The 20449-nt window shown below is 33.2% G+C and overlaps 1 protein-coding gene and 1 long non-coding RNA gene across 2 annotated transcripts; one reads left to right on the plus strand and one right to left on the minus strand.

Annotated features, from left to right (window-relative positions):
* Positions 1–1184: 1184 nt before the first annotated feature.
* LOC121223058 (uncharacterized) lies at positions 1185–2400 on the minus strand. Its single transcript, XR_005920403.1, has 2 exons — positions 2113–2400; positions 1185–2030 (listed from the first exon to the last, which is right to left on the minus strand). It is a non-coding gene; the product is annotated as an uncharacterized lncRNA (long non-coding RNA).
* Positions 2401–3012: 612 nt separating this feature from the next.
* LOC107913277 (probable N-acetyltransferase HLS1) lies at positions 3013–4876 on the plus strand. Its single transcript, XM_016841810.2, has 3 exons — positions 3013–3398; positions 3541–3716; positions 3813–4876. The coding sequence occupies exons 1-3, from the start codon at positions 3219–3221 to the stop codon at positions 4678–4680; spliced, it is 1224 nt and encodes a 407-aa protein (XP_016697299.1). The 5' UTR covers positions 3013–3218; the 3' UTR covers positions 4681–4876.
* Positions 4877–20449: the final 15573 nt, after the last annotated feature.

The raw sequence follows: 20449 nt of genomic DNA on the forward strand, positions 1-20449 counted from the left end.
TTTTTGGGTTGATTATCGGTAACATGATAATCGTTTTGTGTCTATTTGGAGCTCACTAAGTTCAATTGAACTTACTCCGTTACTTTTCTTTCTCAAGCATTTGATTAGTAAAAGAAGATCAGCGGAAGGGGACTATACCAGAGCTATGTCTGCGAGTGAGCTACTTGTCTATTTTTGTATCATGCATGGCTATTTGGCGAATGACATATACAAACGTCTTGTAATTAACTTTTGCTTTTACCTCGTAATTGTATTGTTTTGTATTGAAAAGAGAATTTACCCCTTATTATAAAAGTGTACGCCAAGCTTCCTTGATTTGCAGTTTATGAACTACTTTGTAAGTATTCGCCATTAATGGCAGCAGATTATTAATAGGTTGTCTTTTATAATCCTTATTGTTTTCTCCTTTAAAGATATGTTACCGATTTAGAGAAAAGAACAATGGCTTGTAACTAAAAAGGGGAATCTTCATAATTGTTTCCTCAAAGATTTAAGTGAAACCAAAGAATTTTGAATCCGTTAGTAACACCCCAGTTTGTTGGGTGGTATATTTGGCTGAATGAGGTATGCCAAGTCTTCTTGACGGGCTAAGTAGTGTTACAAGAAAGATGTAAAACCATTTTAGTTTTACACTTTTAATTTTACACTACTGGAAGTGGATCTCTTCTTATATTTTATGTTATTATTTAAGAGTTTTGTTAAATTATTGTCATCCATCAAACGAGTTGTAATCTAGTTGTGAAATTATAAAATTTGAATTCAAACCATTATAATTTTACCAAGTAAAGTAATATTTAATTAATTTATCAAACTTTATGAAATTACTACATATCTTTTTCATTTATATCATAAATATGTTGCAACCTAATAGGCATAAATATTATAATTCAATAGAAAAATGCTCATAATTTTGACTATGAACTATTATGAGTACGATGATGGATGTACCATAGATGTAAGAGAGAATGAATGATTAAAATGAAAAGGTAAAGTCAAAATTTAAAGACAAATAATTACAACATCAATTTACACATTCTATCCATTTTATATATTTGAAGTCAAAGGTTTTTTACATGTTATTTTGTGAAATTTTATACAATTTTTAGATTGTTTAGAATAAAAACCAAAATAATATAATATATAAATATTAAAAATTAATTTATTATTGGATAAGTTATATCATATGTCACTAAACTTTAATTAATTTTTAATTATTTTAACTGAAATTTTAAAACTTGAAAAGATACTATTAATATTTTCGGATGATTACAAAATATCATTAAACCGTTTACTGATAACGGAAACCGTTTACTGGTAACGGAAAAATGATTTGACTTTATTTTAATACTAAAAATTATTTCCTTTCTTTTTTAATATTAAATTTTTTCTTTTTCCTGTTCCTCTTCTTCTTCTTCGCATTTCCCTTCCCTAGCCAACCCTAGTTGCCACTGGTTTCACCACCATCGATGGCTTTCATCGGCTGTTCTCTTCATGCTGCTCTTACGCACCATCCCATGCCATTTTGTGCCTAACGCATTGAGTCCACCGACCTCCTCCTCCTTTTTCATCTCTCTTAAACAAAGTTCAGTCTTTTTATTATTATTATTTTTCTAATTTCAAAGAAAACAAACAAAATTAGCCAATCAAGTAAAAAAGCAAAATTAATTGATGTTTTTGATTCATTGGGTCTGGGTTGCCCAAAGGGTGTGATATGGTGGCAGCTACTGCACTCCCTGTCGCTTTTCCAGAAAAGCTAAAGAGGAAATTAAAGATAAAATCATAAAAAAATAAAAAAAAATTTATGGAGATCTAAAACAACAAAAAAAGAAAATCAAGAAGACAGAGTCTTTAAAAACAACAAAAACATTTTGAATGAACTTTTTTCTTCAAAGAAACGTCATGCTTCATCTAGAGTGAAAAAGAGAGAAAAGAGACGAAAAATGGAAACAAATAGAGAAGAAAAGGCTAACATGTAGTAACCAAAAAGAACCTTAAATATGAGTTGCATAATGCTTCCATGTTTTCTTTCCCTACCGTAACAAAAAACAAATTAGAAACTTTGCAATAATAATAAAAAAAAAGCACATAGAACTCCACCCATTAGTTATACACCTTCTTCCTCGGGGTTGTCTTTCATATGCTGAAGTCAATCATATTCTCTTCATTTTCAAGCTTAAATGTTGAAAAAGAAAAAAAACTTCAAACTTTGATAGGATTAAGGGTTGGGGCTAGGCTTATCGAAATCAAGGGATAGTCTTGGGAGATCCACCGGTGGGTTCGATGTCCGAGGAAGCCACTGGCGATGGTGGAATCGGTGGCGGATAGGGTTTACTGGAAAGGGAGATAAGATGGAAAGAAAGGAAGAAGAAGAAGAAGAAGAAAGGGAAAAGAGAGAAAATAAAATAAGGAAAAAAAGAAAAAAAATAAAAATTTAAAGTGATATAACTTGATAATATTAATGATATTTTTATAATAATGCGATAATGTTAGTAATATTTTTGTAAGTTTCGAAAATTCGATTATACAAATTAAAAATTAATTAAGATTTAGTGGGATATGGTGGAGTTTACGTTTTGTTATTATATCAATAATTAAAATGATGAAAATATTACTAGGATTAAATTATTTTGATAAGGATGATTTGAAGAAACTGAGAAAATATTTTTACCAAGTGGAAGAGAAATTAATCAAAAAGAAAACACTGAGCAGACCCCGCAGCCATAGCCGCCATTTCCACTTCCTCCCTTTTTTGTGATGATTAATAATATTCTTTTATTTACTGCTCCCATTTAAATTTATTTATGACAACATTTGTCACTAGTCTTAAAAGTGGGAGAAAGGGAAGATACATGGACAGACAAAAGAGAAGACAGAAGAAGAGAAAGGGACTTCAAAGCACTGAATTATTAAAAACAAAAAGGAAAGTGTTTGAGATTCTATTCTAGAGAGAGAGGGGGGGAGTAAATAAAAAGGCTTTTGTTTTTTTATAAAATAAAAATATTCCCCAATTCATTAGTATTTAAGAGGCAGCTTCAACCCGATTGTTTCTCCGTCGATGAACTTCTTCTCAGTATCTCCTCTTCCTCAAAAGCAAACCTAACATACAACAACCTCTGGTTTCCACAGACTTCCTAAGCTTTTTCTTCATTCGTGGTGTCTTGCAGAAGTGGTGTCCGTTGTTCTTTACTTGTGCAATTGAGAGTTAAAAAGGAAAAATCATGGGAGATGACAAGTGTGTTTTAGTAATAAGAGAGTTTGATCCGAGCAAGGATTTAACAAGTGTAGAAGAAGTTGAAAAAAGATGCGAGGTTGGTCCCAGCGGCAAACTCTCTCTCTTTACAGACCTCTTAGGCGACCCTATTTGCCGGGTCCGCCATTCCCCTGCTTTTCTCATGCTGGTACTGTATATGAAATCCCTCCTCCCTTTTGTCCCTTTTTTAAAAAAAAATTTAATCTCCATTACTAAATTCCACTATTTATCTACGTATAATAAATACAGCCTTTAACATTACTATTTTCTGCATCTTTGTAAACAAGCAGGTGGCTGAGTTAAGCTCCACAAAAGAAATAGTTGGGATGATTCGAGGTTGCATTAAAACCGTTACATGCGGCAAAAAGCTTTATCGCAATGGCAAAAGCAATCATCCCACTAAACCCTTCCCTGTATACACCAAACTCGCTTACATTTTAGGCCTTCGGGTCTCCCCTTCCCACCGGTATTTACTATAACTGCCCCAACAGATCATTTTTAGTTCGTTAATACATTAGTAAATGAATTATTTTGATTTCTTTGTTGGGTTTTTTATCCACAGGAGAATGGGAATTGGGTTAAAGCTGGTCCGTGGAATGGAAGATTGGTTTGTCCTAAACGGCGCTGAATATTCCTACTTAGCAACGGAAAACGACAACAAACCTTCTGTTAAGCTCTTCACTGATAAATGCGGTTACTCCAAGTTCCGTACTCCTTCTATTTTGGTTAACCCCGTTTTCGCTCATCAACTCCCCGTTTCCAATCGGGTCACTCTAATCAAGCTTCCGCCGTCCGACGCTGAGTTGCTATACCGCCGCCGGTTCTCCACCACCGAGTTCTTCCCTCGCGACATTGACTCGGTTCTTAATAATAGACTTAACATTGGAACCTTTTTGGCCGTGCCACGTGGAGGATGTTACACGCAAAAATCTTGGCCCGGGTCGGATAAGTTTTTATCAGACCCGCCAGAGTCGTGGGCTGTTTTGAGTGTTTGGAATAGCAAGGACGTGTTTAGGCTGGAAGTTCGAGGGGCGTCGAGGATGACGAAGGCGTTGGCTAAAACGACAAGGATCGTGGACAAGTTATTGCCGTTTTTTAGATTACCCTCGATCCCGGAAGTGTTTAGGCCGTTCGGTTTGCACTTTTTGTACGGATTGGGAGGGGAAGGTCCACGCGCGGCCAAGTTTGTGAATGCATTGTGTGCACACGCGCATAACTTGGCTAAACAAGGAGGGTGCAGTGTGGTGGCGACTGAGGTGGCGAATCTTGAGCCGTTGAAAATCGGGGTCCCACATTGGAAGAGTTTATCATGTGATCAAGATTTATGGTGTATCAAGCGACTCGGGGAAGACTACAGTGACGGGTCTGTCGGTGACTGGACTAAATCACCCCCTGGACTTTCCATATTTGTAGATCCCAGAGAATTCTAAAATCTAACCCACAAAGAAGAAAAATAGTAGTCACTCTCTCTCTCTCGTCTTTCTTTTACAAATAATTTTTGGGAAGATAAAAAGAGGGAATTAGAAGATATGGGTCTTTGTGTGAAAAGGAAAATGAATATCCTCTTCTTCTTGTTTTGGGCTGTAGATATGTTGGTTTTTAGTAAATGGGATGTGGCTTTAAAGATCCTGTAGTAGCCAAACAAAGCCTTAGTTTTAGAAGTGGGGTTGAATATCTTTTTAGAGAATTTTCCTTTTAGTTGTTCCAATGTTTAAAAACGGTTCTCTCGATAGGAATGAGAAGAACGTATAATCAGAACATACTTGAAATATAAATAAAATAAAAAGGAATCCTTATTATTTTTCAGAATAGGAATAAAAACCTTATAAATCTCTATTAATTTAAGTAATCCGGACACATTTTCAATTATAACTTTTTTGGATTTTAAAATATAAATTATTATGAAAGTGTAGAGATTTAGTTTTTTTTTTAAAATTGATATTTGAGCATAAAAAATACGATTATATGCTTTTAGATAGCGACACGACTACCTCTATCATTGTTTAATGTGGAAAATATTAATGGAGATCTTAGTATCTTTCTAATTAAAGGGGTGGTGGAGAAAGAAATATGAAATTCTCTCCCTAACAACGAAGAAGAATATCCATTGTGAATTTTTTTTGGGTTGGGATGAAGAAGAGAGTCTAGTCTGTATATAAAATATAAGAATGAGAGATTAATGATATGGGAGACTTTGTCTTGTAGCTGCTATGCCTTTTGGCTTTACTTTTATTTGTTTTTGGAAGGCAAGATTGAAATTCAAACTGAAAGGAATAGGATAGAATGTACCATTTTTTTTCTTTTTAACCTATTTTGTCTTTTCTCTATTTTTGGTGGTTTGAGTTTGGAAGCATGGGCCACGTATGAGGATAAATGATTCGATTCCAACTTCCATTTTATTAATTGGATGTCAATCCAATTAATTATTATTACTATTTTTATATAAAATATTACACATGTATTTGAATTTAAGCCTCATTTTTTTGATTTTTTTAAATATTTATAGGAGTGAGTAAACTATACTAATTTTATAAAAATGTTAAAAATCTTTGACATCCATGGTTACAATATTTATTTTTCTTTAAATCTCATTTAACAGTTAAATTAATAATTTTAGCAATAGAAATATCTTGTTAATATAACTTCAATAATTTAAGATGTAATTAGAATATGTAAAGTTTGAGGACCAATTTAAAATAAAAGTTATAGTTTGGAGATGTATGATATAATTAACTCTTTATATTTTAAAAAGTTTGGATGGAAAACAAATATATTTTAGGTAAAGGAAAATCTAAAAAATTTTTTTGGTAATAAAAAACCCCAAAATTCGATTGAACTAACCACCAAAAAGAAGTTTATTGAGTTGATTCGATTGATTATTTCAATGAATCGAGTTAGATGGATACGAGTAATTTATTAAATAGGTTATGGATTAGATGAGTTCATTGAAGAATTAGATTGGATTTTGGTATGTACACTATATTATAATTATGGCGACTGTTTTATTGGATCCAATAATTTGATGATGAGTACGTACCTAACAAAAGATCCATGTCTTTACTAATATATATATATATATATATGTTTAAGTGCTCTTCAATTTTTGATAAAGTTTGTCTACCATTTTTTTTGTTTTGTTTGATAATAAAGCTTTTATTAAGGATTATTAATCATGTTTGGTAATATTGGCGGCAACACTCTCTATTTGTCAATAAAGTGATGAATCCAATATTCATCTCAATAAAAAAACAAAACGAAAAAGCCAGTTTGGTTTATTATTTTGGATTTGATATAACTAATTATTATCCAACATGTAATCATGATACATCATTTCCATTCCAAAATATAAATCTTGCTTTTATAAATAAGGGGGAAAAAAGAAGTTTTAAAGTTGATAAAAACATACTGATTTTCAAAAAGATAAAATTATGGGAAAAAGACATCAATACTTTTTATCATATATTGTTGAAAAGAAATTATAGGACTTTTTTAATTCCTAAAATTAATAAACTCACGTATATCGCGTCTTTTTTCTTTTTTTTCTTTTTGTGTATTTTCATATCAATTATGTAAATATATAAGTACAGCATAGATTATTAAATATATTGACAGTCTTTTTTTATATTTAATAACGGTATTATATCCAAAATTAACATATAAGCCTGCAAATTTAATCCTTAATATTTGTCAACCTCCTTGTCCAATCCCTACTTTCTTTCCGCATTACACCTAATTGCAACATTAAGCAGACATGAAAATACAGATTAGTTGATGAGTGATTGCAAAATTAGCCCATAGCTTGTCCATTTAATTTTTGTTTGCAGATGTTTAGATTGATGCAATACACCAACAGCCACAAACTTCAAAAGCTTTTTTGAGCTTAACTTGATCGCATTCGACAAAGGGTTATCGAATATATATATACTCGCGCGCACATATATATAAAGTAGTTTAATCGTTATTTTCCATACTTAATTATTTTTTTATAGATTTTGAATAAATTAAAAATATTTAATTATTTATTTTATTTGAAAATTTTTCAGTGATTAAATATATATAGTTATAGATTGATATAATGATAGAAATATTTTATATGTATGATAAATATAATTATATTAATAAATTTATTTTTTATTGTTAAAATATTAATAATACAAGAAATTATGCAAGTAGAAGAATATCTGATATTATCTTCCTTGTTTCTAATTTTTCCACTTAAATAATGACTTTCGCCATTGAGAAGGTTGATTAATATAAAAGTTAACAAGTACAATTTAACGAAAAGAAGCTTTAATTAGGGGAAAGTAGGTATATACGAAAGGGTTAGGCAATTTTTCTAACACATTGGTTTTCATTTTTTTTAAATAGTAAAAAATCAAATTATAAATTTTTTTTGGTAAATTATAATAACTAGATAAAATCTGAACAATAAACGCAACTAGTGCAACTTGAATCCAAGTCATACTTAAGGCAGTAAACACTTTTAATCATCAAGCCATCACATGAGTTTATCAAATTACAGATTTAAACGTTAAACATATTAACATATATAAAGTTTATATTTGAAATCATCTTACAGACTACAAATATCATCATCACCATAAATACTTTAATTATCATTTTAAAAACTAATGGTAAAAGAATGTCTGTAATTTTCTTTTAATTAAAGACACTTAAAAAGTTGTTTTGTGAGAGTGGTTTAGGTGAAGTGGAAGGTAGATTGACAGCAAGTTGTGGTCAAACTTGGCCCACATTTTTTTTTCCATATTTACCTTTATCTTGATTGTTCTAAATCCAAGTCAATAGCTACATGGCCTAATACATTACCCCATAGTTATTTAAGCCTTTTCTTTACTGTACCTCTTTTATTTTATCATGGAATTGGAATTTAAGGAGAAGATTGGTAGGTAAAATTTGTGAGGGTGAGAGTTTGATTATCACAAGCAATAATAATAAAGAAAAGAAAATTGGTGTTCCAATCATGAGCATCTTTTGAGGTGAGTCCACTAGGTCTAATTGTCTTAACACATTACCGTTTCTTTGTTTTTTTATACATACTGATCTAAGAGAATTAGATTTTATCATCAACAATACCTCACATTGAATTAAGGGGAATTATTATTATTATTATTATTATTATTATTATTTTGAGTTAGGTTCATCTCTCAACAAATAAAGTTATTTGTTCGATTTAATAAGATCATGTAACCATATTTGTAATTGTAATCTTAATCTATCATCATTTAAATTAATATTTATTTAATAAAAATATTTTATTTAGATTTAATTACAAAATATATAATATGAACATATAGTTTTTGATATTTTAGTGTAAAACGAATTTTTTAAAAGAACAAAAAGGTATCTGTTCTTTTTCCTTACAATGGACCGGACCTAACATGTTCATATATACCTGTAGGTAGGATATGGCTTGATTTGTGGGCCAATATTATTTTAATGAAATTAAAAGAAGTTAGGTGTTGGTCCAAGTCCAAGTCTCCAGACACACATGGCCTTAGTCAAAGCCAGTCCTCATAGTGTGGGTTTGAATGCCATTTTCTTTGCTTTGTTTATTTTATTTACCGATTGTGAAGCAGTAAAACATTTCCCTTTTATGTTTATGGAGATCGAATTTCCCGTCAAGTCCAAAAATAAATGAAAAAAAGAAAAGAAAAGAGAGAGAGACAAAGATAGCGCAAATTAAAAGGCCAAGTAAGTGCTGTATCTTAGAATATATTTGTAGCACCTAAATTCAGTAGAAAATACATAATATGTCAAGTAGTTGTGCTAATAAATTTATTGTTAATGCAAAACAAATCTCTTTGTTAGAGTATGTTAGAAGATTAATTATGAGATAATTGTAATATATATTATTTAGCTTGTTTTATTAATGAAGGAAATTTTATTATTATTTTTTAATTTTTATGTATTAAATAAATTGATTAATAATAACATCTATAGAATAATATGATTATTCTTAAATTGTCACCAGCCAAATGCTACTGTGGTCTGGCAACAATAGTTTGTTGAGATTGGTGTGGGATTGATTGATGATAAGGTGTTGTCATCAGTATGAGATACTGAGTCAAACACATGAATATGTGTTAAAGAATATTATACTAGATTGATGTGCCATGAGAGTGCCTCTTGAATTATTATGTGAAAGTCATAACAGTTCGTATGGTAATAATGATGCTTGTGATCCTTAGAATTGAGGTCACCATACTTCCCAACATCGGAATTCGTTTATTTTGACGTAGATAAATGTCTTCCATAATTGGATGTACTATAAATACTATTATGGGTATACTACAAACTGTATAATGGGATGTGAATGACCAAAATAAGATTTGTCCCTCCTACACAATGAGAGCAATATCTTGAGCCCTTTAATTGAGTATGACTAGAAATGTAAGGTCGTATTCAAATGCGTCAATATAAGACATTAGACGCATTTGTACATCTTAGTCTACTAGAGTTTCAGGAAATTAAAATTTTGAACTATATAAGAGTGACTATTCCATTACTTGTGTTCAATTAAGATATAAAGACAAATGGATATACTACATAATATTTTATTTTGTGAAAAAACTTTGTTGTACCACAACATTCCTACAATTTGGGTAATAGTGGTTTATTCTAGGCATCACTCGCTATTTGTAAAATTAAAAGAGGTTTAATATTACCATTGTAACAACCTATTTTTCAGTGGTGTCGAAACAGTGGTTTTGGGACCACAAGTTCGGTTGAACTTAGTTTTTGTCGAGAATAGTTAACTTGCAAGATTTGGATTTAGGGACTAAATTGCATAAAAGGTAAATATTAATTTTGTAAAAATGTACAAAAGGACTTATTCGCATAAAGTGAGTAATTATGCTGCTAGAAATTGATAATTGAGTGAAATTACTATTTTAGACCAAGAAACAAATCGATTAGACTCGAATCGCAGAAAATCTAAAGTAGCGGACTGATCGTTGTCTCGACTTCGAAAGCGTTTTTGGTTAGGTAAGTTTGTTTGGTTTAATTTAATATGTTCTGTGATACACCTTGTGTGAAAATTTGATTACTAAATGTTAATTGAATATATTCAATGTTAAAGTAATGAGTATTGAAATAATGAATTGCATATAACACTGATTAGTAAAATTATCTCCTGTGTCGGATGAGCGTCAAGTAGAGTACGATTGGCATGTCAATAGGTTATAGTGCGCACTGTACAGGATTGGTATGAGACGAGATGATGATTCATGTGTATCTCATGTTCACTGAATATACCAAAATCCAGCATTTTTTGCGGACTATCATGTTATATTTACAGTATTTCTGGCGTGTTATCAGGAGCGGATATTAGCATACTGGTTAGGCACTTGGTGCCGAGGTGTGTTATTGGTTGGATTGGTTCGTATGAGTGTTTGATGTGTTTTCGGATGGTTAACCGTGTACTCATATCCGTATAGCGTTCATCGAGCAATGTTTTAATGAAAAACGACTTGTTGTTGAAATGTAGAAAGCTTGGTTATGAACTCTGCATAACATAGTGATTGGATGATATATGGTCCCATTCTTATTTGAGTATCAGCTCACCCATTGTGAATTGTGATTGATAGGAAACTCTGTTTATTATTCTTGTTATATGGCATGTAATATGAGAACTTGAATATGTTTGTAATAGTATAAGTGTTCATGTTATGTAATTTGCTGTGCATGTAGTCTTATGGTGTGAATGATCACTTGATTTTGGGCATACATAGTGTTGTGTTATGGTATATGCAAAGGTATTTGAATGAGAAGAGAAATGGTAAGTTTTGGCATGGATTAAAGTATGGTATTTTGGGATTCATTTCCTGTGACTTGAGAATCTAGCTATGGCGATGGATGGTTTAAATGCTTGAATTGTGGTCTCAATGATGACATATTGGTTAGGCATATAGGTTGATTGTGTTGGCATGATTTGAGTGTATTTGAATGTATTTTGAAGGCTTGTAAGCATGTGCTTTTGGGTATGTTTTGGAACCTATGCAATTGGAGTAAAAATGACTTAGTTGGGGGTAGAATTTGGTGCACACTGCCTAGAACACGGGTTGCCACACGACCGTGTGCCACAGATGGCCACACCACAAGACCGTGCTACCTTTATTTGGTTAGGTGCAAGGTACACATAGTCTGGTACACAGCCTTCGACATGGTCGTGTGACCTAAGTTAGTGAGTTACACAACCGGGAAGCACAGATGTGTGGGGTAACCACACGGGCGTGTGGGATAACCACACGACCATGTTTTGAGCCACAGAGTTTGGGCTCTATCACACGACCTCAACACACGACCGTGTGACCCCTGTTTCAAAATTTTCTACTTTTTACAGAATTTCTTGTTTTGTTTCAAATCGGTCCCCGATGGCTCCTAAACTATTTTTAAGGTCTTATAGACTTGGTTTATGACCCGTAAGTGTATTTTTACATGTATTAAAATGAATTGTTGATTATTACCATTTGGTTTGTATGTGTGATTTTATTTGAAGCTATATGTTCTAAATTGTACTGTAATACTCCGTAACCTTAATCCAACAACGAAGACGGACAAGAAGTGTTACAACTGTAACATTGTAGGATCCTATAGATTCTCACCTTTTGGTCAAACTAACTAGAATCCGAAGAAATTAGGATTAAGGTTAAATGTATGTTTGGGAACTTGTCGCATATGTTAAATTAATTATATCAACATGATCGGAAAATTTAAGTTAGGGATAAGTCATATTTTAGCCTTTGAACTTAGTTACTTTTCACATGTTGATACCTATTTTTTTTTTTGTTTCAGGTTAATACTCAAATTTGTATTTTGTTGTACATTTTATCTCTTTGTTATAATAATATTAATATGTAATGATGCAACACTATTAGATTATACCAATTGGTTACCTAAAAATTAAAATATATATACAATTTAAAAAATTTAAAAAAATCAAAAAAATATATAATTATAAAAATCCAAATATTTAAATAAAATTTCAAAAACTCAAAAAAGATCTTAAATTTTTTATTAAAAAAATTATAAATTTTCCCAAATTTTAAAATATATATATGTTACTAAAATTTAAAAAGTACTTCTTCATCATCATATTCTTCTATTCCTTCATTTCTTCTTCTATCATCATTATATCCACCATTTTTTTCTTCTTTTTTGATTTCTTTTGTCACCACCATTTCTTCATTAATTATTTTTAGATTTAATCGAAAACTAATATGAAACAATTTTACTGCATGGTTTACATATTGGGAAATGTGCCCATATTGTAGTAAACATGTAACTGTTTTCTATTTATTTGAACGATGAATAAATAGATAAAGTTAATTTCACATTTTACTATTATATCTTTTTTATTTATTTTTTTATATTTTGCATGCATAGCGAAATTGTGACAATCAAATATTAGCTCATTGATTGTCTAAAGTTCAAACGAAAGATAAGTGACACTGTAAAGAACATTTACATTGCGAGAAAGACAACTTACTTCAATAGATAATCTAAATGAGTTCATAATCCCATAAAAGAATCAAAGTGAGCATTTGGTTCAAATACTAAGAATGCTTATTATGTCGCCTACAATTCTAATTAGGGAGATGACTAGTCTTGGCCATCGGAGCAATTGACTCCATGAGTAGAGACATAGATGTATTCATTGGTAGAATAATACATTGGACTGGACCCAAGATGAATTAATTCTTAATCTATTTGTGAATTAATTCACTTGTGACATTCATGGTGTGATTTACCTAAATCCTGAGCTAGTCACTGATCATGTGTATGCAACTCATGCGGTTTGATATAAGTGGAGGCTTATGCTCTAAAGATGATCGAGCCAATAGCTGGTATGTTGGGTACATGACTTGTGAATGGCATGGCTTTACTAGCAATAGTGGAATTCATAGCTCAATTAAAGACTTAATAATATTCTCTCATTGGCATTGTGTGGATTGATAAATATGGAACATGACACGGGTTACTTATTCTCGAACGAGCAATTTATCACAGCCATTTGTTGAAAGTGATCATATTAATCATTAAGAAGACACAATGGTAACAATGAGATAAAATATGATTGTATTGAGTTAACGTATTTAACTCAAAGGAATCAAGGATATCATATGAGGGTAACACACATATGATGAAGTCATTAGACAAAACAGTTGGATGAATTGCTTTCGTAAAGAGTATACAATAAGAAGTTTTCAATCATGGTACTTATTGTAAATAGTATACAATAAGGAGTTTTTAAGACTGTGGCAAGGGTATGTTTGGAAGCTCTTCTCCAAGGTTTCCTTCGGCCCGCTCCCTCTACCGTCTCAGCCCCCATATTCTTAAAGTATGTTTTTTTAATAAATAAAACTTGGTGGGCCATAAAAGTTGAAAGGATATGTTTTAATACACCTTAGCAAAAGTGTTTATTTATGTTGCTATTTTTGACATGCACGGTGTTTGAAATGTATAGTTATAGCCCGACAGTCCATTTGATAAAAGGTTGTAATTTTATAAATACGGCCTGCGTGTCGTGCCTTGCTACTATTCTCTTGTATTTCTCTTCTCATCTTACTCTCTCGTATGTAAAATGAGTTTCTACATATTGTAATTTGCAAGAGTTGCTGTGGGCTAGCCGAGAAGGAAGATGGGCCAACCAGTGTGGACTGATAACTTGAAAATCGGCTTACACCTTTAGGTTTCCTTTTGGTTCTCCCATTGGCTTGGGTTGCGCCACCTTAGTTTATGGGCTATAACTATTGCATTTATTTATTACTTTATTCATGTATGAGATGCTATGGATGTCTAAAGCATGCCGATTTTTAAACATGTTAAAATTTGATAATATTGAACCACATTAATTGATGAGACCAATTAAATGGCTAAATGGACTAATGTAAACCATAATTGGTGAGATGGAATGATCTTAATAAAATCCCTCTATTAAAATATTAAGTCAACATAGCCTTCTAAATTTTGCCCTCGTTAAGGCATCGATCAATATTGTGTAGGTTCTGCTAATGCGAAGTACTAGTATTTATCTTGGTTAAACGCGAAGAATAAACAAGTGATATTTGCTGGTTAAAATTGGTTAATGACTTAACTAGGTTATTCTAATAGGATTAGAAACTTAGAGACAAGTAATTTGGATAAATCATAAGATGTTTAGAACAAGAGTTGTTCACCAAACTTTAGGAGTTACATATGATGTAATTAGCAAAGTGTTGCTTACCTAGATAACCATAATCTTGAGAGTAAAGCCAAAGATGACTTAAGAGGAGGTGAAATATGGATCCTTAACCTATTTGAAATACTTTTCGAGAAAGTCTTTTCGAAACTAATCATGAGGGTATTAGTTTTGTAATAAAATAGTGGGAACATCATTTAATTAAATCCTTTTAATGATTGACATAAATTTGATAAATTTTTACACGCACAATTTCATTATTGTAAATATATTATGGCTGCAAACACAAATACACTATCATTGCGATCGATCCTTGAGAAGGACAAGTTGAATGGCTTAAATTTTCTTGACTGGTTCCGTAACTTGAGGATTGTCCTCAAACAAGAACGGAAATTATATGTCATTGAACAACCAGTTCCTAACGAACCACCCGCTAATGCCTCGAGGGCTGATAGAGATGCTTACAAGAAGCATCTCGATGACATGGTAGGCGTTGGATGTTTTATGCTTGCCACTATGAATCTTGAGCTTCAAAAGCAACATGAGGACATGGTTTCTTATGAAATGATTGAGCACCTGAAAGAACTTTATCAGGGGCAAGCACGGGAAGAGAGGTTCGATATCTCTAAGGCCCTATTCCAATGTAAGCTGGCTGAAGGAAGCCGAGTAGGACCTCATGTCCTTAAGATGATTGGCTATATTGAAAGCCTGTCTAAGCTTGGGTTTCCATTGAGCCAAGAGTTGGCTACTGATGTTATTCTGCAATCGTTGCCGGATAGTTACAGCCAGTTTGTCCTCAATTTCAATATGAATGAAATTGATAAGACTCTACCATAGTTGCTCAGTATGTTACGAACTGCTAAAGGTAACATGAAAAGGTTGGACCCAAGCCTATACTGATGGTCCGTAATAATAAGGGCAAAGGAAAGGCCAAAGTTCAGACAAAGCCCAAAGGCAAAGGTAGGCCCAAGCCTGGAAAAGTAAAGGCTGCATTGAAACCTAAAGGAGGGGTGGCTAAGGAAGGAAACTATTTTCATTGTAGTGTGACTAGATATTGGAAGCGGAACTTCCCTATCTGTCTTGAGGAAGTCAAGAAGGCCAAAATAAGCGGAACATCTGTTTCAGGTATTTATGTTATTGATATTAATTTATCAACTACTAATTCGTGGGTATTAGATACTGGTTGTGGTTCTCACATTTGTACTTCTGTACAGGGACTGCAAATGAGTAGGACTTTGGCTAGAGGAGATGTGGACCTACGAGTTGGAAATGGAGCAAAAGTTGTTGCATTAGCTGTAGGAACATATAATTTATCTTTGCCTAGTGGACTTGTTTATGTTTAGAGGAATGTTATTATGTGCTCAGTTTGACTAGAAACATTATTTCAATTTCTTGTTTAGACAAAATTGGTTTTGAGATAATTATTAAGAATAATTGTTATTCCTTTTATCTCAATAATGTTTTCTATGGTTCGGCACAATTGGTTAATGGACTCTATATTTTAAATCAAACAAATCCCATCTACAACATAAATACTAAAAGATAAAAAATAAATGACTCAAATCAAACTTATCTATGGCATTGTCGTTTGGGCAACATAAGTGAGGAACGCATATCCAAGCTCCATAAAGATGGTCTCTTGGATTCATTTGTTTTTGAACAATTTGAAGTATGTGAATCTTGCTTATTGGGAAAAATGACCAAATCTCCTTTTACTGGTAAAAGTGAAAGAGCTAGTGATTTATTGGGCTTAATACATTCGGATGTATGTGGGCCAATAAATACATAGGCTAGAGGAGGATTTCACTACTTCATTACTTTCACTGATGATTTCAGTAGATATGGGTATGTCTATCTCATGCGCCATAAGTCTGAATCCCTTGAAAAGTTCAAGGAATTCAAAAATGAAGTACAAAATCAACTAGCAAAAAATATCAAGACACTTTGATCTGATCGAGGTGGGGAGTATATGAGCTTAGAGTTTGATGATCTTTTGAAGCAATGTGGGATTGTCTCACAACTTACTCCTCCTGGTACTCTTCAATGGAATGGAGTTTCTGAAAGAAGAAATCGAACTTTGTTAAACATGGTTCGATCCATGATGAGTCATGCAAATCTGCCGACTTCCTTTTGAGGACATGCACTTGAGACAACTGCTTTCACACTAAATCGTGTTCCATCTAAATCGGTTCAAAAGACACCATATGAGATGTGGACTGGGAAACGTCCCAGTATGGCTTTTATGAAAATTTGGGGTTGCGAAGCTTATGTTAAACGTCAGACGTCTACTAAGCTTGAACCCAAATCTGAAAAATGTGTTTTTGTGGGGTATCGAAAAGAAACCAAAGGATATTATTTCTTTAATCCCATTGAGAACAAAATACTTGTTGCTCAGACTGGTGTCTTCCTAGAGAGAGAATTTATTTCTAGAAAAGGAAGTGGGAAAAAGATTGAACTTGATGAAGTTCAAGAATCGTAAAATACCACTAAACCAGAGATAGAACAACAGCAAGTTCCACAAGGGATTGAGGAACAAGTAATTGCTGTAGAAACACAACCACCGCATAGATCTTTAAGAGAATGCCAAGCTCCCGAAAGATATGGATTTCTCATTACAACGCATGGTGACGTTCTACTTGTAAATCAAGATGAGCCTAGGACTTATCAAGAAGCGGTGACGAGCCCAGACTCTGAGAAATGACTTGAAGCCATGAGAACTGAGATGGATTCCATGTATGAAAACCAAGTATGGACTTTGGTTGACCCACCCGAAGGGGTTAAGCCCATAGGGTGCAAGTGGGTTTTCAAAAAGAAAACCGACATGGATGGTAATGTACAAACATACAAGGGGCGATTAGTCGCTAAAGGGTTTCACCAAGTTCATGGTGTTGACTATGATGAAACCTTTTCTCCTGTAGCTATGTTTAAATCCATTAGGATCTTGCTCGCTATAGCTGCATTTCATGACTATGAAATTTGGCAGATGGTCGTCAAAACAACTTTCCTTAATGGGAAACTTGAAGAGGATGTGTACATGACACAACCTGAAGGTTTTGTCAATCCAAAGGATGCTGGAAAGGTATGTAAGCTACAAGGATCCATTTATGGATTAAAGCAAGCTTTTCGAAGTTGGAATCTTCATTTTAATGATGTAATCAAAGAGTTTGGTTTTATAAAAAATGAAGATGAGCCATGTGTTTACAAGAAAGTTAGTGGGAGCACTATAACATTCTTGGTACTGTATGTGGATGACATACTTATCATAGGAAATGACATGCCTACCCTGCAGTCTATTAAGACTTGGTTAGGAAGTTGTTTTTCCATGAAGGACTTGGACGAAGCCACTTACATCTTAGGAGTAAAGATCTATAGAGATAGATCAAGACGACTATTAGGTCTAAGCCAAAGTACATATATAGATAAAGTACTGAAAAGGTTCAGTATGGAAGAATCTAAGAGAGGATTCCTACCTATGAGACATGGTATTTCACTCTCGAAGGAAATGTGTCCTTCAACTCCACAAGAGAGAGAACGTATGAGTAAAATTCCATATGCTTCCACTATTGGATCTATCATGTATGCCATGTTATGTACCCGTCCAGATGTCTCATATGCCTTAAGCATGATGAGCAGATACCAAGTAGATCCCGGTGAAGGTCACTGGACCACAGTCAAGAATATCCTTAAGTACTTGAGAAGGACTAAGGATACTTTCCTAATATATGGAGGTGAGGAAGAGTTAAGTGTAAAAGGTTACACTGATGCCAGCTTCCAAACCAATAAGGACGATTCTTGATCACAATAAGATTTTATGTTTTGCCTTAATGGTGGTGCTGTGAGCTGGAAGAGTTCAAAGCAAAATACAGTAGCTGATTCTACAACAGAGGCCGAGTATATTGCGGCCAGTGAGGCAGCAAAAGAACCAGTTTGGATCAAAAAGTTCATTACTGAACTAGAGGTTGTGCCTAGCATATCAGATGCTATAGAACTCCGATGTGATAACAATGGAGCCATTGCACAAGCTAAAGAACCTAGATCTCACCAGCGATCCAAACATATACTTAGGCGCTACCATCTTATTCGAGAGATTATCGATCGAGGGGATGTAGAGATATGCAGAGTACCTACAGATGATAACATTGCTGATCCCTTGACCAAGCCTCTGACACAGTAGAAGCATGATCGTCACACTAAGTCACTTGGTATTAGATATATAAGTGATTGGTCTTAGTGCTAGTGGGAGATTGTTAGAGTATGCCCAAAGATCAATCATGAGATGGTTGTAATAACATACTTGATTTATCATGTTTATTAATATAAGGCGTCACCATTATTATTTCAGTTTCTTTTCCGTGTGTATAAATAATCTGTTTAATAATATTGTCCTAAGAATAATATGATTATTCTTAAAAGATCCTTAGTCAAGTATTATTGTTGGATAGAACAACGATAATGCATTAAGACTAACATGTAGTTGATTGATGATAAAGAGTTGTCATTGATATGGAATGTCAGAATCGATGCATGAATATATGTGTTAGAGAACAACATATTGGACTGACCCATTATGAGTATGTTTCTTGGATTATTATGTAATTGTCACGACATTACTCATAGTGATTAATATGTATATGATCCTCAGACTTGAGATCATCATAATCCCAAACATCGTGAGTAGTATATTTTGATACAGTCAAACGTACACCATAACTGGTTGTTCTATAAAGGCTGATGTTAGATATACCACAATCGATGTAGAGGGATATGGTTGGTCGATATAGAATAAGTACCTCCCACATAATAGGAGTAATATCTTAGGCCACTTGATTAAGTGAGACTAGAAATGCATGGCCATGCTCAAATAAGTTGATATGAGATGTCATACTTATTTGTATATCGTAGTCTGCTTAAGATATCAAGGAACATGGAATGGACTATACAAGTGTGACTATTCCACGACTTGTGTCCAATCTAGAGATAAGGGACTTAAGGATTATTGCATAAAAGGTTAATCATAAAAAGGTTATGTTGAATCATGATCTCTTGTGACTTAGGTAGCAATGATGCATTGCTAGATGCCACTCATTGTTTGTAACATTGGAATCGTTCTAGTATTACTGCTAACGTTACAGGAACCTACAAGGTCACACCCTATAGTTGAAATGAACGGAATAAACCATAGTTGGTATTATTTTTGGGTGTCGCTTGAATTAAATTAATTATAGAATTAATTTAATTCGGTAATCAAATTTCCAACACATTATGTACAAGGTTGTTGTACGCATAATGAGGACATGAATTTGGTTAGCATATGAATTCAAATAAATATATGGTTTATCAAAATTATATTCTAATTAATGTAATTATAATTTTAGATTTAAAATATTATTATATTTATCTAATTCCTAAAAAGCTTAAAATAAAAAGATATATAGGAATCCCGTTTTTCTTTGTTTTTGGGGTCTAGCAGCTGTCAAAGAAAAATCACTTTCAAAATTGTTTTGGGGATTTCTTCCGTTCGTAGTCAACTGGGTGGATTACGTAGAGGTCGGAGTCTCGATAGATTGCGGCTTGGTTCGACTGTAGATCAGACTACACGTTGTTGAGAAGTTGCTGTCTACTCAGAATAAACATTAGGTAATTTCGTAACCTTTTTCACCCCGATTCGTTCCTCACACATGGATCCGTGGTTAGGGTCGTCGATTTTAAAATTTTTCCACTGCGCCTTAGGGGTGCCGGCGATCCAACAAGAACTAGTTTCCCTTAAGTAGCAAGGGTCGGTCGACCATTTTCATGATGCGTTTGTAAGCTTACTAAACCAACTCCAACGATATGAGTCATATACATTGAGCATTTTCACCAGCAACCTCAAGCTTGAGGTTAAACAATATTTGTTCTTATTTAAGCCCAAAAATTTAGTTGAAGGGTATTTAATGGCATGTCAGGTGGAAACTATGTTGGCTATTTCTTTGAAAAAAGGGGTTTCTATTAGACCGATG

Source organism: Gossypium hirsutum, chromosome D11 (genome assembly GCF_007990345.1).
Source record: "Gossypium hirsutum isolate 1008001.06 chromosome D11, Gossypium_hirsutum_v2.1, whole genome shotgun sequence".
NCBI lineage: Eukaryota > Viridiplantae > Streptophyta > Magnoliopsida > Malvales > Malvaceae > Gossypium > Gossypium hirsutum.

Coding starts and splice junctions, on each gene's coding strand:
- LOC107913277 (XM_016841810.2), top strand. CDS start 3,219: ATGGGAGATGACAAGTGTGTTTTAGTAATAAGAGAGTTTGATCCGAGC. Junction 3,399..3,540: donor CCCCTGCTTTTCTCATGCTG/GTACTGTATATG, acceptor GTAAACAAGCAG/GTGGCTGAGTTAAGCTCCAC. Junction 3,717..3,812: donor CGGGTCTCCCCTTCCCACCG/GTATTTACTATA, acceptor TTTTATCCACAG/GAGAATGGGAATTGGGTTAA.